At 42.3% G+C, this 24695-nt stretch overlaps 1 protein-coding gene across 1 annotated transcript; it reads right to left on the bottom strand.

Annotated features, from left to right (window-relative positions):
• Window positions 1-1313: 1313 nt before the first annotated feature.
• Window positions 1314-17970, bottom strand: PHAX (phosphorylated adaptor for RNA export). Its single transcript, XM_054397821.1, has 5 exons — window positions 17866-17970; window positions 9275-9885; window positions 6512-6632; window positions 3793-3876; window positions 1314-2223 (listed from the first exon to the last, which is right to left on the bottom strand). Exons 1-5 carry the CDS (start codon window positions 17968-17970, stop codon window positions 1954-1956), a joined length of 1191 nt encoding a protein of 396 aa, XP_054253796.1. The 3' UTR covers window positions 1314-1953.
• Window positions 17971-24695: the final 6725 nt, after the last annotated feature.

Genomic DNA, 24695 nt, shown 5'->3' with positions numbered 1-24695 from the left:
GTTGGGAAAGATGAAAATGATTACCACCAAAACTGCTTCAACACTTCCCAGCAACCAGAGAGCTACAAAGAGCCAGATCTAAGCAATATGCAGTAAAGTGAGTCTGTTCTTTCTCACTCATGCACACACCTCCATTAGTCCCTTCAGAAATTACAGTGAATGCAGCACCAGACTGCAAAGCCTACGTGTCCTTACCTCCAGCACTGCCTGTACTCAACTCAAGGCTTGCTGACACAACCCACAACCAAACCTGTTACACATGGGCTTAGGTGGCCCTGTGAGGCTGCCACCATCACATAGCAACACAAGCAAATGCATCCCACAGAACAGGGCAGGGGCTTGTGCCAGGAAGCAGAAAGGGGAGATCAGCCCTGGTACTCCACTAACAAACAAGTTTGCAGCCACTGCATACATCCACTGCAGTGTAACACAAAACCTGGTGCTGCTTAATGCAATATATTGATATCAAAAGTAAAGATGACAAAAGTAAAGATGTTAAGAGTAGTAGGTCATTGTTTTGAACAGGTTTCCTTCTGAAAGGCCTCTTGCTGAAAGACAGATTAGAAAAGAGAAAAAACTTGAGGAGAGTTAGTCAGACATAGTGTTTTGCTAAAGCAAAGTCTTTAGACAATGTTTCAGTACTCTATAAATGTGAAATCAGTATTACATAGACTAACATTTTTAAAATACAGTGCTTATTAGCAGCAAATTATGTAACAATAAAGAATTACTTAAACCACCATTAAAATTTGCTGATTCTGTCCAGAAAGTAATTAAACCATGCCCTGATGTGCCATGTCCCCACATTTCTTTAACATCTCTGGGGCTGGCAATTCTACCACCTCCCTGGGACAACTTATTCCAATGCCAAAAAGTATTCAGAAGTATTTTACACTAAAAGACAGTGTCTAATCACAGAAAAGACAACTTACTAGCAACAAAATAGTTTAGAAAACATACATACCAATGTTGCACGTTCTTTGATTATACTAAAATCATTCAATACAGTTAAACTTACAAACTACACAGAAGTCTTCTGCATCAAGTAAAAAGTAACATTTTGCATACTGTTTCCTTAAAAGTCAGCACAGAAAAGCTTCAGAACATCTGCAAGCCTCACAGTACTTTATCCTACCACACACATAAGAAGCATCAAAACAAAAACTGAAGATAAAGGGGTTTATAGCTGTAGGTAGAGTCTATAGACCCTTGAGGAGAGTGCAGATTAGTAACATCCCACTGCTCTGAAAACATTCAGCTACATCTGTTTTTCAAATAAAGATCGGTGTAAGTTGTTTGTGTGTCTAATCATGAAAAAAGTCCAAAGAGAACAGGTAGGAAGCTCAAACCACCAGTGTAACATGAAGGATTAAACTGCTTCAGAAATTTAAAACATATATTGTTCAATACTGCTTATTTACAAGGCTTTTATTCAAAGGTCACTGGCCTTTACAATGAAGTTTATTTTACAAACTAATCTGCTTTTACAGGTCTTAATCCTATAAACACTGCTATTCTTGTCAACACATAGGCATATGAAAAAACACATGATCTTTTACCACCAAGACTAACTTTACACTGTTTTTCTGTTCAGCTGTAATGAGGAACATTGCTTGCTTGATGACTGTGTTAGCTTCAGCAAATTAAGTACGGTGTATTCAATTAAAATATCTTTAATTTACAAACCTAACATCTTGCTAAAGTAAGTCCCTATGGAACAAACATGGTGATGCAGAGCTATTATTCAGAGAAATTTAACAGTTTCTGAGGACTCAGCAAACAAATAATAGGACAATTAATGTCTTTTCATGCTGTTCAATTTAGCTAAGAATTATGTCATGTTCTTCAGTATCAAATATTTCCCATATATCTTATGAAAACAAGAAGCCATAGGACAATGAGAAAGGCTCATTTAATATGTTTTATAGACTTTTTTATCAAGAACATTAGTAACTAGAAGATCTCCAAATCATGAGCATTATCAATTTCAATACTATCTTCAGGTTCCATCTTCGCTTCATGATGGCCCTCCTGTAGATCATCCAGGGAAGCCAGAGCCTCATTTGTATCACTAGCAAAAGTCTCACGAGATGCATCATCATATTCTTGCAGGTTAAGCCCTTTAATGGCTTTTTTCATTTTCTTTCCTAGAACTTGTATTCTCCTCCTTTTAGCAGCTTTTTTGTTCTCATACTCCTTTTGGTTTTCCAGATAGAATATTTCCTTGAAAGAAAACAAACATTCAAAAAGTTTGGCATATTTTTTTTACTAGTATTTTGTAAAGAAAACACAAAGCAGTGCTTTTAAAAAAATTACGAATACTGTTCAATAAAATTTACCTAAGATACACATTATTGATAGCAGGACACACTAAACTTAAGGGTAATATTCCATAAATAAATTTTATTACATAGCTTCTCAGCAATCTCAAAGTGTATGTACAAAAATATCACTAAATTCTCATTTATATTTTGCTGATAGTTTAAAAAAACAACCAAAAAACCAACAACCCCAAACAAACAAACAAAATTGAATGGGTGGCAGACCAGCCACTTGTGCTGACATATAAAAGGGACCTCTAAAAAAAACACAGTCACAGGTTCTGTGACAATTTGAGAAAACTTTCCTGGACACATGATCAAAATTTGACTCCAGGTCTCAAGATCTTTATTATCAAGTATTTGTAATTGCCAGCAACATCTTATCTACTGCAGAATATGATTATTACTAGTTTCCCCATATTTCAAGGGGGAAGAATACAATGTAGCAGAGCTCAAAGCCGCTACACACCTTTCTTTCCCTGGTCCTTTGTTTAAAAAAACAAAACATCAACTGCATACAGAAAACATGAATGCTTCTTTATCCCCAAAAGATGCGAATGTTGTATACACCACGACCTCTAAAATGACAGAATTAGCGATACTTTTCCCACAGGTTTGTATGACAAACGATGTCTCAATCAAGTTCACTGAGTGCAAACTAATGCAACATTAAACACCACCAGCAAGACAAGAATGAGAAGCAGAATTACAAAGGCATGGAACAGGGGTAAAGTGCCAATTTAGGGCTTTTTTTTTTTTTGATGAGGGGGAAAATGATTAAACTTTCGATTTTTTTGGTGACTACTGTAAGCTATGAAAGGTTTGTGTTTTTAAAAAAAACAAACACCAGACAATCACAGTTTCTAATGATTGGTTCCTCAGTTCTCAGTACAAGACGCTAGGAAGGGTTACAGTGAACTGTAGCCATACAAGGAAAATCAATGGGTCTTTCTTTCACCCAAAATTTTTAATGAAGTGGCAAATACCAAGAAAAAACCCAAACTGTTCTAATGGAGTGAAGAAAATGCCATCTATCTCTATCAATTCAGACTAGGTTCAGACTTAATGGGAAATATTGGCTGGTGCTACAGCTGGAGCTTACAGGGGAAAAATACTCTATTCATGTACAATGATGCAGAACTCCAAAAGGAGATAGAAAACTGGAGATAATATTGCTGTAGGGTATACCCAAATTAAGGAAAAATCCAGTGCTTAAACTGGTCTCATAATCTTCAACAGATTTTTGACACTGGTAATATATAAAAAGTGTTCTCTGTGGCTAGTGTGAATGGCAATTAAATTTTTTGTGGGCTTTTTTTTTCCTCTTGTATTTGGAATATGAAAAGATGGTTTCTATGGAATATAGTGTTAAAATTGCCAGAAGTTATGAAAGGGACACAATCACAGTATTTCTAGTAGAAAAACCCCAAAATTTACTTTGTACATCTGTTTGCACTCCTGGCAATTTTACCTTTATTTGTTCTTCTTTGATGCTAGGTATGTTCTTCAGTAGGTTTAAATAAACGCCCCCTGGTGTTCTCCTCCTAGTGCCATTCTTAATAGGAAAAAAATAAATCAGTTAATAGCAGGTTTAATATCTAAGTGTTCGTATTAAAAAATACATCCATGACAATGCTTTGTGTTGAGACAAAAAAAAAAAAAAAGTTCTGCTGTGTTAGGTACCACATAAAACCAACCCTGTTTGTATTTTGTTTGTGACTGAACTAATAATAAGGCCAACAAACAGCTTGCTACATTTGGATAGGAAAACCACGAGGTTACAAAAAATTGTTTTAGAAGAGAGTATCAAAAGTGTTCAGCTACATAATAATCTGATTTTGGCAGCAAAGAAACAGAATGTGAACAGTATTCTACTTACTCTCACAACTATCTGCAATGTTGTTATGTACCAGGTTTAACATTTAGAACATTCCTAACATGCTTAACAGTTTTTGATGTAACAGCAGTGGTGCAGCGTGCCATACTGAAGCATGAAACTTTCAGCTTTGAAGCCTCTGTAAATTATAAGCATTAATTAGCATACTACACTTCAATTAGCACTCATGGTATATAAAACTGAACTCTTACTCCGGTGCTCTGATATTGTATTAAATGGGATACTTTCTGCTAAATAAAAAAATTTAAATTCAGAAGTTGCAAGAACAGAGATAATTTTTAAAATACACTCTTGAATCAGCAGATGCCACATGCTTTTTGTCATCCTACAGACAACAAGCTGCTTCTAAGATGAGTTGCCAGTTGGAAAGTTGTTGCTTATTTTGGAGGGGGAGAGAAGGGAGCACTGTTGTTTTCTTTCCTGTTTTTCTGTTTAGTTTTGTTTTTCTCCTCTCTTCTTCCAATCACTGAACTTTAAACAAATGCTTGGAAGTACTTATTAGTTCCCTGTTTTTTTTTTTCTTTTGAACTTTTTGTACATGTTATCATATGACACCTGTGCACAAGACCTGGAAGAGACCTCAGGAACTACAGACCTATCAGGCAGACCTTAGTGCTAGGGAAGGTCATGGAGCAGCCTTTATGCAGCATGTGCATGAGGTGCTCAGGCCCAGTCAGCATGGGTTCAATGGCCGGGTCCTGCTTGACAAACCTGATCTCCTTATATGACAAGACGACCTGCTTAGTGGATGAGGGCAAGGCTGTGGATGTTGTTCAACTGACCTTCAGCAAAGCATTTGACACTTTCCCATAGCATCCTCCTGGAGAAACTGTCTGCTCATGGCTTGAATGGCTGGGTGATTTGCTGGAATAAGGCTGTGGTGAATGGAGTTAACCCCAGTTGGCAGCCAGTCAAAAATAGTGTTCACCACAGCTCAGTACTGGGACCAGTCATGTTTAATTGTCTTTACCAATGATCTGGGTGAATCCGGGATTGAGTGCACCCTCAGTAAATTTGCAGACAACACCAAGCTGGGGAGGCAGTGAGCAGAGGAAGGCTGTGCACAGGGACCTGGCCAGCCTGATCAACTAACTGAACCAAGGCCAACTGTATGAGATTCAGCAAGGCCAAGTGCTGGGTCCTTCACTTGGGTCACAATAACCCCATGTAATGCAGGATTAGGGAAGTGATTGTCACACCATACTTGGCACTGGTGACGCCACACTGTAAGTGCTGTGTTCACTTTCAGGGGCCTTGCTACAAGGACATTTAGTTGCTGGAATGTGTCCAAAGAGGAACAAAGTTTGTGAAGGGTTTGGAGAACAGGTCAAAATGAGGAGCAGCTGAGTGAACTGGGGTTATTTAGCCTGAAGAAAAGGAGGCTGGGGGAAGACTGTCAGTTTTCCTAGTAACAAGTGATAGGATAAGAGGAAATGGCCTGAGGCAGGGAGGCTTAGATTAGGTATTAGAAGAAATTTCTCCCTTGAAAGGGTTGTCAGTCACTAGAATAGGCTCCTCAAGGAGCCTCCCTATCTTTAGATGCACAGATGTGGTCCTAAGGGGCACTGTTTAGCACCAGACTTTGTAGTGAGATAATGATTAGATTTTACAAGTATTTTCCACCTGAAACAATTCTGTAATTCAGTGATTTAATAAAACAAACTAACAAAAAAAATTGAGAAATTGATAATGTAATCATTAAACATAGGATTTGTACCATAATTTGTAACTGAAATCAGTACTGTTTTGTTTTACCTATACACAGGCCAATAGTTCTTTAGTAAAGCTAGAAGAGTCCCTTTTGAAAGTTATTCCTCAAATGTGACTTTAAAAACACTCCCCACAGAGTATGCTGACCTCTGATGGCACTCTGATTAACTCAGTGCATAGGTTGGTGCTATTAAACAACCACCTGACTTACTGAAGCAATATGCCAGAGGCTTCACCTGGATCCTAACTTTGAAAAAACATTACTCAAGCTTTGGAATTGCTTACGTCTGTCAGAGAAAGAACCCAAAGGGAGGCAGAGTAACAGACACAATGCTATCACTGCAAATCAGATACTAATCTCTGTAAAAAAAAAAATGGGCAATTTCCAGGCTTATTCATCTCCTTTACTCAAATATAGCTCAAATGAACAATTAGTAATTATTAAGCAAGTTTTATGGCAAGGGAAGCCCATGAAACTCTGGGAGAAACAGTTTAACAAGAAAGATGTGTAATAGTACCATGGCAATACAAATAAAAACCTCTGTGTGTGCCCCACAAACCCACAGCATCGCATTTTTCTTACCACTATGAACAGTCCACCATTTTGTTCCACTTCGGCTGTTTCCATAAGCAGTTCAATAGCTTTTCTTTTCCCAATTATTTTCACTACTCGGGCAATTAAATCTTTCTTTGGCTCACAAAGCCTGAAAGGGGAAAAAGGCACATTTATTGTCAGTATAATTACTCCAGTGAAACTGACCACAGAACTTCCACAATAAGTAATTAATTCTGTGGGACATAAAATTCTGATAAAATTAAAAAGTCGATATAGTTAAGTGTGTTTCAATGCCTCCTTGAATCAGATTTCAAAATACTGAGCTTCTGAGGGATAGTGTATAAAATTTTACATTACAAACATCTGTTTCAATGGATATGCATTGAATTATTAATTTTGTTCTATTTATGTGTGAAAGAGTAAATCACGTAAGAAAGGCCTGCATAGATCTCTGAAATCAAAACATAAAAGTCTGATGTGAATTTAACAGTTAAATTTCAGCACCTTTTACAGTTAAATTCACTATTAAGTGGAGAAAACAGTAAGTGTAGAAGTTTCCTCTACCATTTCCCATTCAGAGAAACCTGCATAATAAAAAGAGGTATCAGCCTCATCTATTACAACCTATAAAATGCAACCAACAACAAAAATATGCAATATTAATGAGTTAAACTGTATCCTTTTGTTGGCCAACAATCTCTGTCCTACACAAGAGATTTTTCACTGTCAGTCTGTGTGACAGACTTCCATAGCATGAATTACCCACTGGAAAACACAGTAAGCACACAAACCAATACCCCTTGTCCAGAGCAAGGGTTCAAGGCTAAACCCTCTTCTTTTAAATGACAAAGCTTCTCACTGAGCAGACTGACAAATGCTACAGTAGTCTTACACTTTGGGGACCAATTGACCATTACTGTCACCAAAATTTCTTGAAGACCACTGACTAGCTGAGCTGCCTCATGTGACAATACTGTGCTACAAAGTGGCACATCTTAAAATAACTGCGTAACAGAAGGTGCCTGACTACAGAGATGAAGAACTACTTAAAATAATCAGACTAGCTTCAATTACTTCAACAGGACGATTGAAATCGAAATGTTAAAACTCGTATTTCAGTAACAATTGTCCAAATCATGAAAATGATCATCAACCAGTTTAACTCTGTGTTTCACCTCACTGAGTTCACCGAATTATAAAGGCATCAGAAAGTAACAGTTTACTGGATTGAGTTATAAATTTTGAATTACTGGAAGAGATGGAAATGTTTCTCAAAGATGCAGAGAACCTTAAGATAACCAGGATTCCTTAGACAACTAGTTAAATAGACCTTCTGTTAGCAGCAGCAGCCCAAACATTTAAATGTCCATCTAGTGTTTATTCTGGTCCTGCAGTCATCCTACATATGTGCTTTAACATGCAGCTGTGTACTGCAACAGGAAGTAGACAAGGTAAATGGCAAAAAATAGCAAAAGATGGTCAGAAGAACTACTCTTCAATTTCAGTTCAATGTGTGGGCCAGCACCAAAAAAACGTTATCAATTCAGGTACAGATGGCACAGCACAGATCAAACCACCAAAGCTGCGATGCAACCCTCCTGATGCAGTTCAGTGGCCCTATTACTACAAACTATAAAAAAAAAAAAAAATGGTTTCTGTCCTATTTTGATGAAGCTCAATAAAACAAAGAGCTCAAAGTTTTTAAATTTGTAAGTAAGAAGCCACCAAGAACCAGTAACAACATTAATTATTGTCTAACTGCTGTATTATGACATCTGGCAATACTAAGTAATCACATGTAAGAAATCAACAAGGACCATCAGTAAATCTTTAACACTTGTTCCCAACACATTTTTTTTCCCTTGCACCACTGAAAAAGGATTGTGGCAGTATAAGCCAATTAAATAACACCTGCAGTGACGGGCCATCCCTCACAACATTAGTTTGGTGCTGTTAGTGCCAGATCAAAGGAAATTATTCAGCACATTGGTTCAGGAATGAAATCCGCAAGCTAACATATTAAAAAAAGCATCAGGCTTTTGGACAGAAGTTTTCTGACTCAGTTCAGTGTACAGTAACTAAACATCAGGGCTGTAAAAAGAATTGGATGGTACTAAACGTCCACACAGCTGAAGCTTGGTAACCTCAACATTAACTTCCATAAACTAGCACAGAACTGCAGCTCAGTTTCACAACACAGGAGGAAAAGCTTGATTTCAGGGCTGGTGTCTAACCATGGTGCAGCCCCTGGTTACAACAGCAGGAAAACCATTTTGTCCTGACAAGTATGTTCCACCTAAAGAATTACGTGTATTCAGAAGCTATGCTCTCTGAAACACTACACAGTGAGTAATCTACAATTTCAAAGATGTGTAACTTATCCAGATCTTCATGGTGACTTTTGCTGGTGTTCATTGATGTCCACCTCCAAAAACATCTTTATTCAAGGGCTATTTCCTAAAAAAAGGCACTACTAAATCTGCTTCATAAGCAACAACATTTTTCCTTGCCATTGTTCTTAAGTAACAACCCTTTTTGGTGAATCTTTAAAAAACCAAAAGCATTAGACAGTACGACTGGATGCTTCTACAGTATACTACCTTAGTATTGCATTTTAATCTCAAGATGTTGGAAATACACACAAGGGACTCAAGTTTTTTGTAATCTAGTATGGCATCTTACATATTTAGTAGTATGGTAGCTTCTGCCCTGCTTTTCCATCAACAGTCGGTTAGCAGTATTTAAGAAAGTAAAGATTAAAGATATTTACTAAAGATCAGTTAAACTCACCGATAGGCAATTTCATCTGCCACTTTTTCGTCTGAGTCTTCTTCTGTTATCTCGTATCTTCCTTTGTATTTCATTTCTTGTCTCTCACCCAGTCTATCTTTCACAGGTCGCTTCCGTTTAAGAAAGCCTTGACCATTTTCTTCTTCCGATGGCAGTGTTTTCTTGTCATCATGCATGTATTCATCCAGTTCTTTATCTAAAGTCTCTGCCTCCTTTTGCTGAGCTTCCTTCATCAGCTTTTTAGCCAACAAGTAATTGTAAGTCTCAGATTGCCTGCTTCTGTCAATACTACCATCCATGCCTAGAATGCCAAGTTCAGTAGCTACTGCATCCTGATTCTGCTCCTGAAGCACCATACCCCAAATATTGTTAACCTTCTTGCCCCCTTGAGCACTTTGCTTTTGGTGGCTCTGGTGAAAAGGCTCAGATTTAGCAGGAGGAAAGTTGAAACACTTCTGTCGTTTTCGTTTCCACAGACAGCTGTCATCATCAGATTCAGAAAAGCTTTCATCACTTGAATCCACACTTTTGGTCGTCCGATAAGGAACACTTGGTGCACACAAAGTGCTGCTCTGGAATGGTCTGCCTGAATCACTGCTGTCATGTGATTTCTGAAATGAGAAAGTAAATGGCTATTAATTTAATAAGTCTCGTAAATTAAAAAAGCTGTAACATCACAATGAGATTTAGTTAACTAGTAAACTTAATTCTAACTCCTATGACTGTGTCAGCAGTTCTCTGTGAGCATCCTTTGGACTACAATCGACATAAGCATTTTGTGAAACTTCTGTATTTTGAATGCTTGTGTAGGAAGGACAGCATGGCTGGTATAGAAAACTCAGGAGTCACTAATCTACTTAATGCAATCCTTGCAAATGAAATTATAATTATTATGAACTGGAAAAGCTATTGGAATTCCCAAATCAAACAAAGACACAACATGCACAGCAGTTTTAATAAAGACTAAAAAAGCCCAAACCACCACAGCAACTTAGAAGTTCTGGGTTATTTTAACAGCACTGAAATTAATATTCTCTCTTGAGTCTGAAAGGAGTCAAGGCCACTGATCTGCAACCATACTAGTGCTCCCAGAGAGTCCAGTGAGAAGAAAAATGAAGCCAGCCACTGAGGCAAGCTGCTCTGAAGCTGCACCAGCCCACAGCACGACAGCAGATCTCAGTGTACAGAGGTTTTCCTTTGGCAGGCAAATGGCAATGGAGTGGAGAGACCTGTGAGGAGCTGACAGATCCAAGACAATGCTGATCAGCCCCATGTCTACAAAACAAGCCCCTGAAGAGCAGTGACCGTATCAGGTTAACAGAGCATTGTGGGTCAGCCAAAGCATGGCAGTTTGTGCAGATGGGTCTTGAAGCTCTGCCAGCTTAAGAGGTAAGTTCAGTGGTCATAACTCTTTTGGAAGGAGCTTAGCTATGATTTCCACCCAACAGAAAGCCACGTTCTCTACATGCACTAGAATGGATGTGGCAATTGAGTTGGAGCTCCCACTAAAGAGGGCAGCAGTTCAAGTCTCAGGCCACAGCCTGAGGTGCTGGAGGGAGGTGGGAGGAGCTAGAGCCTTTCAATGGTAATGGATAGCAGTTGTGAGGACCAGGTAGATTTTTTACTCAGCCAAGTGGCAGAGGTTAAAGGTTAAGAATGGTTAAGAAGTTAGGTTAAGAAACATCAGGGAAGCTGAGAAAAAGATAGACTGGTGGAACCAAGCTCTGCCCTCCCTGAGACAGAAACAGGAGTTCCCATCATAAAATAGTAAAGATCAAGGGGACCCTGTATCCTCCCCTATGCCAAGTTGAAGACAGTAGCCTAAATAAAGAAGTGAATGGAGGCAAGCCCACACTCAAGGCAGCAGGTGAACTCCATCCTTGCCCATCTCATTCCCTCTGGACCCTCAGTAAAACAGACATGAGGCTCTGGATGCAAGAGGTCAATCAGCAAGCGGATGTGGGTGATGGTCCTTCTACATTAGGGGAGCTCCAAGGTCAGAAAGGCTTACACTTTTTATCAGGATTACCTGCACAAGGAGGAAAACATGGGTTATAGTTGTAGCCGACTCCCTTCTGAGGGCAGCAGAGGGTCCAAAATGCCAGGCAAGTCTGCTGTGTCCCTGAGACCTTGGTTAAGGACAGCACTAGAAAATTTCCTACCTTTGTACAGCTCTCAGACTACTACCCATTACTGATCTTCCTTGTAGGTAGAGATGAGGCTGCAACCTGTAGTTCAAGAGCAACTGAAAGACTTCAGGGTTGTAGGAAGGTTGATAAAGGAATCTGGGTCACAGGATATGTTTTTCCTTCCAGTTCTGGGCAGTGACATTGGAAGAAACAGATGGGTCCATACTGATGTTGCCACCACAGTTTTTGTTTTTTCAGTGGTGGGATGGTCTACATGGCACCAAGTTGCTGATATCAGATGGGATTCACCTTTCTCAAAGGGTGAAGAAGGTCTTTGCTCAGGAGCTTGTGACGCTCATTGTCAGACCTTTAAACTGTGAAAGGGGAAGGGAATATCAGGCTTCTCTGTAAAAATTGGTGGGATGACACACCATGGTTAGAGAGATGGGGTTCTAGGAAGGGCCCTCAGTCTGTTGCTCTAAGATTTTAACTAGGGATACCGCAGTGTGCTTGAAGTCTGAGGGAATTGAACTAGGGCTCCTGAGGTAATGTAAGATAGTTAAGAAAACACTGGTGAAATGCCTCAAATGAATTAAGGAGTCTTCTTCTAAGAAGGTGACACAGCCAACAGCTGAGCTGAAGTGCCTCTACAGCAAAGGCAGCAGCCATGTGCAACAAACAGAAGTTGGAATACACTGTGCTGCTAGAAAGCTACAACATGATTGCCACTACTGAGACTTAATAGGACAAATCCCACAACCAGAGTATGTCTACTGATGGCTAAAGGCTATTCAAAAGGGACAAGGAATGAGAGGCAGAGGTGGTGTCCTCTATGTCAAGAAATGGGTAGCGCATGAAGAGCTGTCCCTGAATAACAGCCCAGAGCAGTTTTAACATTTATGGGTAAGAGAGACTGAGACAAAGGAAATGTCAGGATTGCTGGCTACTACAGAACACCTGATCAGGGGGAGCCTATTGATGAAGCCTTCTTACTCCAGCTACAGGAGGCATGCTCACAGGCTCTCATCCTGATGGAGGACTTCAACCACCTTGACACCTGCTGGAAAAGTAGTATGTCAAGGTGTAGGCAAGTAGTCAAGGAGTCTCCTGGAATGCATGGATGTGGTAGATTGAAATTACCCCCAATTAATTTGGAGAACTACCCCCAAAATAAATTGGTTCAGACCAGCTCAGTTTGCGATGGAAACAACTGAAGCTGTATTTGCAAGCAAACTAAAATCTACAAATATGAAACACAATGAGTACATATGAAATATACAATATATGTACTATAGATATACACACATATATACAATTTATAAACACCACAGAAATTCCTCAGACTCCCTGGGACAGATCCAAGGAACCTATTCACCTCCTTCCCCCACTCCCTCCCTCCTTCCTGTTACCTCACACAGCAGTCAAAACATATCCCAGCAAGACAGAGGAGAGAGAGAGCAGTTATGAGCAAAAGTGACAGAAGAAAAGAGAGAACTGTGTATGCCTTTACTCTATATCCCCATTAGCAAGCCAGTGAATTATAACATTTTATATCCAAGGGAAGTCAGAAACTAGGCTAAAGTTCTCCCTTCAAATGGTTAACAATGGAGGGTAACTTCTCAAGTGAGGTATTGGCAGTCCTACCAGAGGGGATATGATACTGCACATGATAATCATGAATTCAGGCACGCTAGTTGCTGACATCAAAATTTGAGGCAGCGTGGGCTGCAGGAATTACACCCTGGTGTAGTTCACAGTCCTGAGGGATATAGGTCAGACGAGGACCAAGAATTTTAAGAACCCCTGGGAAAAGGCTTCAGGAACAAGGACACAGAAAATACCTGGCAAATCTGTAAGGATGCTTTCCTTAGAGCACAAGAGATCTCAGTCCTCAGGTGTAAGAAATCAGAAAAGGATGGCAAGAGACTGGAGACCTTCTGGCCAAACTAAGAAGCAAGAAGAAACTGCACAGGCATTTTAAGCAGGGCCAGATGTTCTGAGAAGAGCACAACAACACTGCCCAGGTATGTAGTGATGTGGAAAGAACAATGTGTGGCTGAAGCTGAACTTGGCAAGGGACATAAACAATAGTAAGAAGGTACATGACCTATAAAGAGAAGGTCAAAGAAAGCATATCCTCACAATGAGTAAGACTGGCAAACTGGCAACAACAAACAAGGAGCAGGCTGAACTTTTTTGCTTCAGTTTTCACAGCTAACCTCTCTCCTCACACCTCCTGAGTAGACGGACCACAAGATATGGACTAAAGGCACAAAATCCCCCCTGATACAGGAGAAGATCAGGTTCACAACCACCAGAGGAACCTGAACAGACATAAGTCCTAAGCCAAGCATATCTGAAAAGTCCTGGTAGTCAGGTGAAATTCCCAGTGACTGGAAAAACACTGCATTACTTTTTAAAAGGGTAGAAAGGAACACTGACCATAGGAACTACTGAACTGTTAGCCTCACCTCTGTGGAACAGATTCTCCTCAAAGCTATGAAAAGGAAGATGGAGGATAGGGAGACGAGTTGGCCAGAATAGAATCACCAAGGGCAAGTCCTGCCTGATCAACTTACTGGCCAAGTATGAACGAGTGACTACATCAACATCCGGACTTCTGTAAGGCCTCTGACTCAGCTCCCCATATCATCCTTCTCTCAGAATTGGAGAGATACGGATTTGATGGTTAGATTGTCTGATGGAAAATGAATTGGTTGGATGGTAGGGCTGCAGCCCAATATATCCTGGGCTGCATGTAAAGAAGCATGGCCAGCAGGTTGAGGGATATGATTCTGCCCTGCTGCTCCAGTGAGACCCTACCTGGAGTACTACATCCAGCCCTGGAGTAATCAGCACAAGAAGGACATAAATCTGTTGGAGAGGGTCCAGAAGAAAACCATAAAACTGATCAGAGCTGGAATACCTCTCCTATGAAGTAAGGCTGAGGGTGTTGGGCTTTTTCAGCCTGGAGAAGATTCGGGGAGCCTTTGTTGCAGCTTTTCACTACTTAAAGGGGACCTGTAAGAAAGATTAGTCAGAGTCTTTTAAGCAAGGCCTGTCACAAAAGGACAAGGGATAATGGTTTTAAACTAAAAAAGGGTAGATTTAGACTAGGTCACAGAATGTTAGAGGTCAGAAGGGACCTCTATAGATCATTGAGTCCAACTCCCTGGCAAAAGCAGCATCACCTAAGGTAGTCTGCACAGGAATGCAACCAGGTGGGTTTTGAAAGTCTCCACAGAAAGAGATTCCACAACTTCTCTGGGCACCCTGTTCCTGTTCACCCTCACTGTAAAGAAGTTTCTCCTCACGTTGAGGTGAAACCTTCTATGTTCAAGATTGTACCCACTGTTCCTTGTCTTATTACGGTGTACCACCAAAACCAGATTGGTCCCCTCCATTTGACACCTACCTCTCAGGTATTTGTAGACATTGATCAAATCCCCTCTCAGTCTTCTCAATTCTAAACAGCCCCAGGGCTCAGTCTCTCTTCACAGGGGAGATGCTCAAGTCCTGCAGTCACCTTCATGGCTCTCCACTGGACTCTTTCCAGCAGATCCCTCTCTCACTTCAATTGGGGAACTCAAAACTGGACACAATATTCCAGGTATGGTCTCACCAGGGCAGAGTAGAAGGGGACATGAACCTCCCCAGACCTCCTAGACACACTTTCCTTGATGCACCCCAGGATACCACTGGCCTTCTTGGCCACAAGGGCACATTGTTGTCCCATGGAGAACTTTCTGTCTACTACAACTCCAAGGTCTTTCTCCATGGAGCTGCTTTCCAGCAGGGCAGCCCCTAACGTGTACTGGTGCCTGCTGTTATTCCTCCCCAGATGCAGGATCCTGCACTTGTCCTTATTGAACTTCATGAGGTTTGTCTTACTGCAGCCCAGATCTCGTTGGATGACTGCACAGCCTGACAGGGTGTCAGCCACCCCTCTAGTTTGGTATCATCAGTGAACTTGCTGAGGGTAGTCTCAACTCCCTCATTTAGGACGTTGATAAAGATATTGAACAAAACTGGACCCCGTACTGATCCCTGAGGAACACCACTGGCTTCCAAGTTGACTCTGTGCCACCGATCACAGCCCTCTGAACTTTGTTGTCAAGCCAGTTTTCAATCTACCTGTGTCGGTGTGAGCTGAAATTCCCCCCCACCGACAATAACCAGGCTAGCTCAGTCTGGAAGCAAATGAAGGCTGTATTTACAAGCAGAGAAATGCAATGAATATGTACAAATATACAAAATTCACAACATTAAAAATATGTACAATCAACAGAAAAGCACAACCAATCTCCCTTTGCTTCCCCCCAAGGGGACCCTCCCAAAGGGGCCTCTCTCTCTCCCAGGAGCTTCCCCCCAGACCCTCACTGGACAGAGAAGCAGAGTTAGTTAAACAGAAAGTTGTTAACTTAGCTGCCAAGGTCAGTACATGTTATCTTCAGCCAGAAGAGAAGAAGAAACAGCAGCCAGACAGCCCAGCAACTGCCCCCACTGCAGAACGCAGAATGTGCAGAGTGCCCCACTTTGTTTTGGGTAATAGTTCTTAAACATTTCTATCTATCCAATGGAAGTGTTTAGAACAATCGTTATTTTGCTTTCTTACACCCAATAGTGACTTATTTACATTCTTTCACTTTCTCTGTTTTGAACTTTGCAAGGAAAAAATTAAAAAGTTTCAAACCATCACACTACCTTACAGACTAATTGTCTGACTTTTTCTACAAGGATGTTATGGGAGACAGTATCAAAAGCCTTAGATATAAGGAAGAAACTTTTTACAGTGTGGGTGTTCAACACTGGAAGAGGTTGCCCAGAGAGGTTGTAGATGCCCTTTCTCTGGAAACATTCCATATCAGACCAGACAAGGCTCTGAGCAACCTGATCTAGTTAAAGATGTCCCTGCTTATTATTGCAGGCAAGTTCAACTTTAGAAGTCTAAAACTTTCAGATAAATTCAACTTCAAAAGTCCCTTCCAACCCAAAGCATTCTATGATTCTAGAATTCAAAAATGCACAAAAAATCTGGATGTTGCTCAGACTTCGAGAAGCTAACAGAGTACTGTGATTCTGATTCAACCAGGGCAGCACATGACCAGCTGGAAAACAGCAGAACAGAGGAACTGGGCTTTTCTTCCTTTAAACTAGCAACACACCAGAGACTCACTATGGTTTCTGATTAATTAGAACAATAATCATAGACGTTTCCAAATACTCGTCCCTTTGCTATAAATTCAAAACATGTTGTCTCCCTATATGCTTGAGAGATAAACTAAAACATGAAAGCCAAATTTACTCATATCTGTATAACATGCAAAAGCAGCAGGGGTAATAAACCCCAGAATTCTTATTCCAAATTCCTGGAAACTTTTGGCCATGCTGTGTGTGCTAATCTGCAGTAAAAGCATTTTCCATACTCATAATTCCATTTTTTCTCTAATTGATTTCCTACAATAAAGTGCTATCCCAGAAACTTTAAAAATAGGATCACTTCCTTCAGTTTTACACGAAATAAAACTTTTCTTTAAGCTTACTGCTTTCACCATTATAGCATCATTTCTTCTACCTCCTTTCAACAAACAGAAAACAGAAGTCTCCAACATATTTTATCATGCTATGAAAGACAAATCTTTAATTAAAAATTTATTCCATACTACAAGACACTAACAACTCCATAAATGAAAATAACCTGTAATAATTAATTTTGTGCTATACATCCCAAAATTATACTGCAAATAGATAATAAATAAATAAATAAATAATTCATTACATATACAGTTTCATCCATGCTACAGTCTTATTTTGAAATCTTTTCCTCCCACACAGTACCATAAAATTCCGTGCAAACTTCACAACACAGGCTAACGTGTGTGTGGGTGTGTTAAGATACGTTCGGAAATCAATAACAACTGTTCAGCAATTACTGACTGAAAGAGTTGTAGAGTCAAGGGAAAGCAGTAATCACCACTTACTCCTTACAACAGCTTGTTTGCATTGTCCTGAAACGATTAACGGCACCAGTGAGCCTTCTCCTTTGCTCCAACTGTGCCCAGCCACAAATCTCCCCTTGCCGGCGGCAGCATGGGCTTTTCTCAAGTGAACATGCATCGGAAGAAAAATCCAGTTCCCGAGCCCGGGGCGAGAAACCACTCCCGGGAAAGGACCCCTTTACCCAGCAGCCCAAGCCCTACCGCAGCCCCCAGCCTTCTCGCAGGCGCTGAGAACCGCCTCAGTTTCCCCCACCTCGACTCCCACTTGCCGTCCCCCGGCCCCAGCGGACCCATCCAGCGCCTCCCGCTTTCTGGCCAGTAGCACCACAGCCGAGAGCGGCAGGTGGGCCCCTGAGGCCCTCTCGCTGCGTTCTCTTGGCTGAACCTTACACGGCCCGCCATCAGGGATGGCGTGCCTCCGGCTGGAGACCGGCCTCCTCTCTTGCCACCTCCCCTCCCTCACCTGCTGCGGGTCGCCAGGAGAGCCGGTGGCGATCATGTCGGAGTCCGAGTCGGAGAGCTCACCGTCCTCCACGTCGCCGTCCATCCTCCGCGCCTCCAACGCCATCTTGTCGGGAGGAGCGAAGGGCACGCAGCGCTGCACGACTCACCAATAGGCAGAACGAAGGGCAGCGGCGGGGCGCAGTGCGTGTCGGGAGCCGCAGCGGGAGGAGGCTGCGCTGCGTCTTGCCGGCGGTTGGTCGACGCTGGGGCCTCTGGCAGTTTTGAGGAGGCGCTTGGCGCAGCGTGTGGTGTCACTGCAGTGGCGGAAGTGGTCGGTGCTGGACGGAAGCTTGGATGAAAATCCGTTCCAGCCCGCTCGCGGGGCCGAGCGCACCCATTGTCCGGGCGCTTGCAGCGGCGTGCGGCTCCTCAAGGGGCAACCCGAAGAAGCAGGTGTTTATTAGCAAGTTAGTTAAATGCCCTGCTTTGGTCTCAACAACATCATAGAATCATAGAATCAAGAAGGTTGGAAGAGACCTCAAAGATCATCGAGTCCAATCTGTCACCCAAAACCTCATGACTATCTAAACCATGGCACCAAGTGCCATGTCCAATCCCCCCTTGAACACCTCCAGGGATGGTGACTCCAGCACCTCCCTGAGCAGCACATTCCAATGGCCATCTACTCTCTCTGTGAAGAACTTTCTCCTCACCTCCAGCCTAAACCTCCCCTGGCGCAGCTTGAGACTGTGTCCTCTTGTTCTGGTGCTGGTTATCTGGGAGAAGAGACCAACCCCCTCCTGGCTACAACCTCCCTTCAGGTAGTTGTAGACAGCAATGAGGTCACCCCTGAGCCTCGTCTTCTCCAGGCTAAACAGTCCCAGCTCCCCCAGCTCCCTCAATGTCGTCCTCAGGTACACGTTAACAACTACGGGAAGAAAAGCACTTCAGTTTACATAGTGTTAGTCAAAACAACTCAGAGGCTTGGAGAAAATCTGCTTCCTGCTAGTCAGCAGGGACTGAGTGACCGCTCAGAGTGCATGTCCAGCCTAAATAACTGTATAGTCCTATGTGTTAAGTTACGTATTTATGTTAATTTACAATTCAAGCAGTTTGTGTGCTGTAAAGCTAAAGTGTCATTCTCTGAGGATGTATCTGTGGATCTGTAACAGTGCATTAACGGTTTGATTGAGAGATTAATAGTCTGAAATTGAGCTATTTTTATTTCTCCAATTCAGTTTAATCAGTTAGGCAATCTGTTAAAGCAGCAAAAGGACTGCTCCCTCTGGGAAAAAAAAGTCAGGCTGGTTCAAAGGCAGACCGTTGGAAGACAGATTAGTTTTACCCTACTGATAATGCGTTGTTGCAATAGTAATTCAGCTCAGTACCAGAGACACCTCAGGTTCAGGCCTCTGGTGCCTGTGCTTGGCTGAGGAGCCACTGGTGTGAAGCTACCATCTGCAAGCTTATGAATGAATGCCTCTAAGTCAGAATCTTACCTAGATATATTGATAAAACATGAGGAAAATTTTTTTCAGTGTGAGGTTGATGGAACACTGGAACTGGCTGCCCAGGGGGGTTGTGGAGTCTCCTTCTCTGGAGATATTCAAAACCCGCCTGGATGCATTCCTGTGTGCTCTGGTATAGGTGGTCCTACTCTGGTAGGGGAGTTGGACTAGATGATCTTTTGAGGTCCCTCCCAACCCCTAACATTCTGTGATTCTGTGAAGTTTCCTTCAAAATCCATGATTATGGTCCGCAACCTGGCAAACAAAGTGATGATCTAACTTGTGATCATATAAGGGAAAGGAATTCAAAAGTTCAAACAAAGTTGAAGCCTGAAAGATCCTGGAGACCACACCTCGTAGCTGGAAGACCCCTGCCCAAAATAAACCCCTCAGCCTCTAAGGATGCATAGTGAATTTAAGAAAAGTAAGAAACTGACCAATAGATCCTTGGTATTGACATGGGGTAAAAATTCTACGTTTCATTGTGTAAGGGTCCACCATGAATTTCAGTGGTTGTGTTAGATTTGTGGGAATCTCCCTAGCACCCAAACTTACGCAAGTTTGCAATAAAGAAACACCTGCTTGTAATATGAAACCCAGCATTAAAGGGTTTGATTCATAATTTGGGTGACACAATCTAAACCTGACACAATTTCAGGCCATTTCCTCTTGTTCTATTACTTGATACTAGGGAGAAAAGACCAAAAAACACCTCACTAGAACCTCCTTTCAGGCAGTTGTAGGGAGCAATACGATCTTTCTTTAGCCTCCTCCAGATTAAACAATTTCAGTTCCCTCAGCCTTTCTTTATAAAACTTGCTCTCCAGACCATTCACCAGCTTTGTTACCCTTCTGTGGACATGCTCCAGCAACTTCATGCCATTGTAGTGAGGGCCCCAAAATTGAACACAATATTTGAGCTGCAGCTTCACCACTGCTGAGTACAAAACTCAATCACTTCCCTTCTCATACTGACCGCACTATTCCTGATACAGTCTAGGATGCTGGTGGTCTTCTTGGCCACCTGAGCACACTGCTGGCTCATGTTCAGCTGGCTGTTGATCAGCGCTCCCAGGTCCTTTTCTCCTGGGCTGCTTTCCAGCCACTCTGCCCCAAGCCTGTAGTGCTGCATGGGGTTGTTATGACCCAAGTGCAAGACATGGCACTTGTCCTTGTTGAATCTCATACATCTGACCTCAACCCACTAATCCAGGCTGGATTAGTTCAGGTCCCTCTGCAGAGCCTTCCTACCTTTCAGTAGATCATCACTGCTGCCCAATTTGTGTCATCTGCAGACTAGCTGAGGGTGCACTCAATCACCTCATCTAGATCATTGATAAAGGCATTGAAGAGCCTTTATCCCAACACTGAGCCCTAGAGAGCACCACTTTTAGACTGGCTGCCAGCTGGAGGTAGCACCATTCACCTTCTTGGGCTTGACCATCCAGCCATGTTTAACCCAGCAAATCATCTAACCACCCAAACCATGAGCAGTCAGTTTCTCCAGGAGGGTGCTGTGGGAGACAGTGTCAAAAGCTTTGCTAAGGTTCAAGTAAACAGCAGCCTTTCCCTCATCCACTAAGTAGTTCACCTTGTCATAGAAGAAGATCAGATTCATCAAACAGCACCTGCTCTTCATGAACCCATGCTGACTGGGCCTGAGCACCTGGCTGCCCTGCACATGTGAATAATGGCACCATGACCTTCCCTGACACTGAGCTCTGCCTGACAGGTCTGTAGTTCCCTGGGTCTTCCATCCAGCCCCTCCTGTAGATGGGCATCACATTTACCAATGTCCAGTCAGGTTGGGACCTCCCTAGTCATCTGGGAACTCCCTAGTCATCCAGGACTTCTGCTAAATGATGGAAAGTGGTTTGGTGAGCACTTCCACCAGCTCTCTCAATACCTTTGGGTGTATGCTACCTGGTTTGTGTATGTCTAAGTGGTGCAGCAGGTCACAAACCATCAGCTCTTGGATTATGGAGGCTTTGTTGTGCTCTCCATCCCTATCTTCCAGCTCAGGGGGGCTGGATATCCAGCAAACAACAGATCTTACTACTGAAGACTGAGACAAAGAAAGTATTGAGTACCTAAGCCTTTTCCTCATCCTTTACCACTATATTCCCCCTGCACCCAACAAAGGACAGAGATTCAACTAGAAGTTGTTTGCCAAGAGTGTGTGTGATTAGCTGCATTGAGAATGAAAGCAAGAACATTACCTGAGTGAACTCTAAGGTGGAACTTTGAGGACTGCTTTCCTTAGCCCACTCAAAAAGGTATTATTTTTCTATCCTGACATAGAAATTTGACCTCCCAGTTCAAGGGCTGTGATTTATTCAGTGTTCAATAACCTGCTACCAAAATATCACCAAAAGCTTTCATAATGCAGGCTCCAGTTTAACAAAAAAGTGTCTCCACTTAAGAGAAAGAGACACAGAAAACTGCTATAGAAAACATCTTCAGCTATTCTGAACTCAGAAGCTCACCCCAAAAGAGAATATGAGCAGGAAAAACGTGCAACAAAAAGTGCATATATGTTGTGCGGGTTGCAGATGTCCCCTTCTTTTCAAGCTGTCTCTAGCCCAAGAAATTATATCCATAACCTCTATTTCCTGTCTTCTTCCCTTTTTCTCTGAATATACATCTCCACAGAGGCTGCTGCACTTGAAGCATGCTTCTGTTCCTTTTCATGCAGAGGTCAAATCTCTTTTTCAATTTGATCAAGGGCTGTCATCAAAATTATTTCCCCTTCTTTCATGTTGACCCAGTTCAGGCTTAGACTGAGAAAGCTTTGCTTGGCAAGAAATCCAGCCCATATGGTCAGGGTTGCCTACTTACAGATCAGCAGCAGCTTCAGAGTGTGAAAAAACTGTTCCTCCAAGTTTTTCTCTTTAAGTCAAAGAACAGATGAACCAGGTGTTCACAGTGAGGCTTAAAAACATTCTGAGGCCCTCAGGGGGCAAGAGCAGGGAGGTTTAAGGAGTGTAAAATATAAACACAAAGACAAAAGGGAGCAGAGAGAAATATGCCATAACTGAGGGCTCCAGTTTACTAAACAAACAAACAAAACAAAAAATCAAAACCAACCAAACAAACCAACCTAAGTGTCTCCACACAGGAGAGACAGAAGCCAAAATTTGCCACAGGAAACATCTTCAGCTAACCTCATCTCAGGAGGTCACTGTCTGAACCCCAAACCAGAATATGAAGAGGAAATAGATACAACAAAAAGTGCAGAGATGTTGCATTTGTTTATGCAACCCCATATTTATTCCACTGATGAAAGTAATGTGAAGCTATATTGAGAAACTTTTTAAAGCCATGTGGCTTGGCAAATTTATTCTGTGTTACACAGTGAACTCACAAAGCAGAAGCTGTAGAAAAATGGCATGCTTATGTTTGTTGTGAGGGTAGCACAACTAGCCTGGAGCAAGGAGATTGTGTATCTGATGAGGGTGTGACGTGAAGTTGGCATTTCCTAAAAAGGGGTGGCAGGAAGGCAAGACAACAGCTGCTGGTTTTTTTTTTTTTTTTGTTGTTGTTTGGGTTTTTTTTTTTTTTTTCAGTTAAAAGGTAAAGTGACACATCTGTGCCTTCTGGCAGTGCCAGCAATATGTTACTGAATCCATGGAAAGTTTCACATTTACACAGCTGACTGTGGGCTGTCAGCCTCCTACATTCTATGTCTGAGCTGAGGCTGTGACCCTCAAACCTGATCCAGGCAGGTCACCTGCGTTTCTGCACACCTCAGCAGTGACAGGCACTGCTTGTTGAGAGGGGGCCCAGCAGTCACAGGGGTGTACAAGCCTGTCTGCAGGGTGCCATGGCAGGAATGGGGTAGAGGCTTCTCTCCCTAAGAAGAAAACGTCCTGTGACACGTGACAGCTGTCACAGTGCCTTGCAAGAGTTTGCTCCGTTTCTCTGTACTGTTCCAAAAGGGCTTCTGCTGCAAGAAAAGCTGTCAGCACTGCTTTTAAGTTCCTCACTTCTCCACTGTTCTGCACTTCCTGCCCTACAGCATTTGCTGTTACGTGCCTAAGCTTACCATGCAGAGTCTTACCAGTTCTTGTGGAGAATGACTTTTACAGCTGAAAACTACCCACCACATTCTTACTTTTAGAAGTCAGAGTTAAGGAACAGATTCAGTACATGAGAAAACAACACACTTAAATATGAACAATGTAAGACAGCCACTGCTCCTGCTCCGGGAGTTTTCCATGCTGTGGTGTGTGCTTAGTCAGCACAGCAACCTTAGGGTTGTCTCACTGCCTGTGGCAGGACACCAAAACCCCTGTCAGGCAAGGCTTTGTGCAGCCTCTCTCTCCTGAAGTATCTCCAAGGTTATACAAGGCTCTAACAGGCCAGGCTGACAGCCTGGGAGGAGGGTACAGTCCTCTTTCACACAGTAAACTCTCCTCACAGTGTCTCTAGTCTTACACACCCAACAGTTATTAAACTCCTCTCAGAGCAGAGATGGCTGACATCTGGTGAGCTCAGCCCTCACAGCTGAAAACAGCTGTCTGGGTCTGCAGTCTCCAGGGTAGTTACAGCCCAGCCAGAGTGGCAGAGAGTGGTAAGACTGCAAAGCTCACCACTGTTCTGTGAGGAAGGAGTGCATGCTGTGCCCTTGCTGAGGTCAGCCATATGCTCCAGGACACAAGCAGTGCAGGGGTTTGGTCAAAACTGTTGGCAGCAGCCCCCAAAGGAGTGATTTCTGATGGTTTTCAGCACGGTGTGGAGCTTTGATATCATTCAGGGGATGTCAACAAGTACAAAAAAAGACTGTGGTGGTTGTGGGTGCAGTTGTCCTAGGGCTTAAGAAAAGCAAGTCTCCTGGTAGCATTTTGGAGACAATAACACTACAATTAAAAAATACTCAGTAAGGTTTGAGCAGGTAACTGACAGAGGTTTCCTGTTAGAAACCTGGAAACCTTATCAGTTTGTAGAACCTGAAAGGTGTATTTGATGAGTTGCCACATTGATTGAGGTCTGTGGCCTTTTAAGCTGCTGTGACTCTGAAATTGTAATCCTGGAGGATTCAAGTCTGGTTTTTTTGCCTCTCAACTCATGATTTCCAATCAGCTGTGTGTAGAAAAACTGTAGAAGTCAATTAGTCAGTCATCATAAGCTACGAAAAATAAGCTACAAACTCACTACCCATCCTCAAGTCCCTTACATTTCAGAATTTCCCAAATTCCCTAACAGCTGTTTTCAGCTGTATTAGTAAATAATTGGAAGAGATCTGCTTGCTTTCAGTGAGATGCTCTGTGAAACAGAAAGACACTCTGGAAATATATTTGCACTTCAAATGAGCTGTGACCAACAAGCATTTGATTTTGAT

This window comes from Indicator indicator, chromosome Z, assembly GCF_027791375.1.
Source record: "Indicator indicator isolate 239-I01 chromosome Z, UM_Iind_1.1, whole genome shotgun sequence".
NCBI lineage: Eukaryota > Metazoa > Chordata > Aves > Piciformes > Indicatoridae > Indicator > Indicator indicator.
This window is presented reverse-complemented; position numbering and strand designations above follow the sequence as displayed.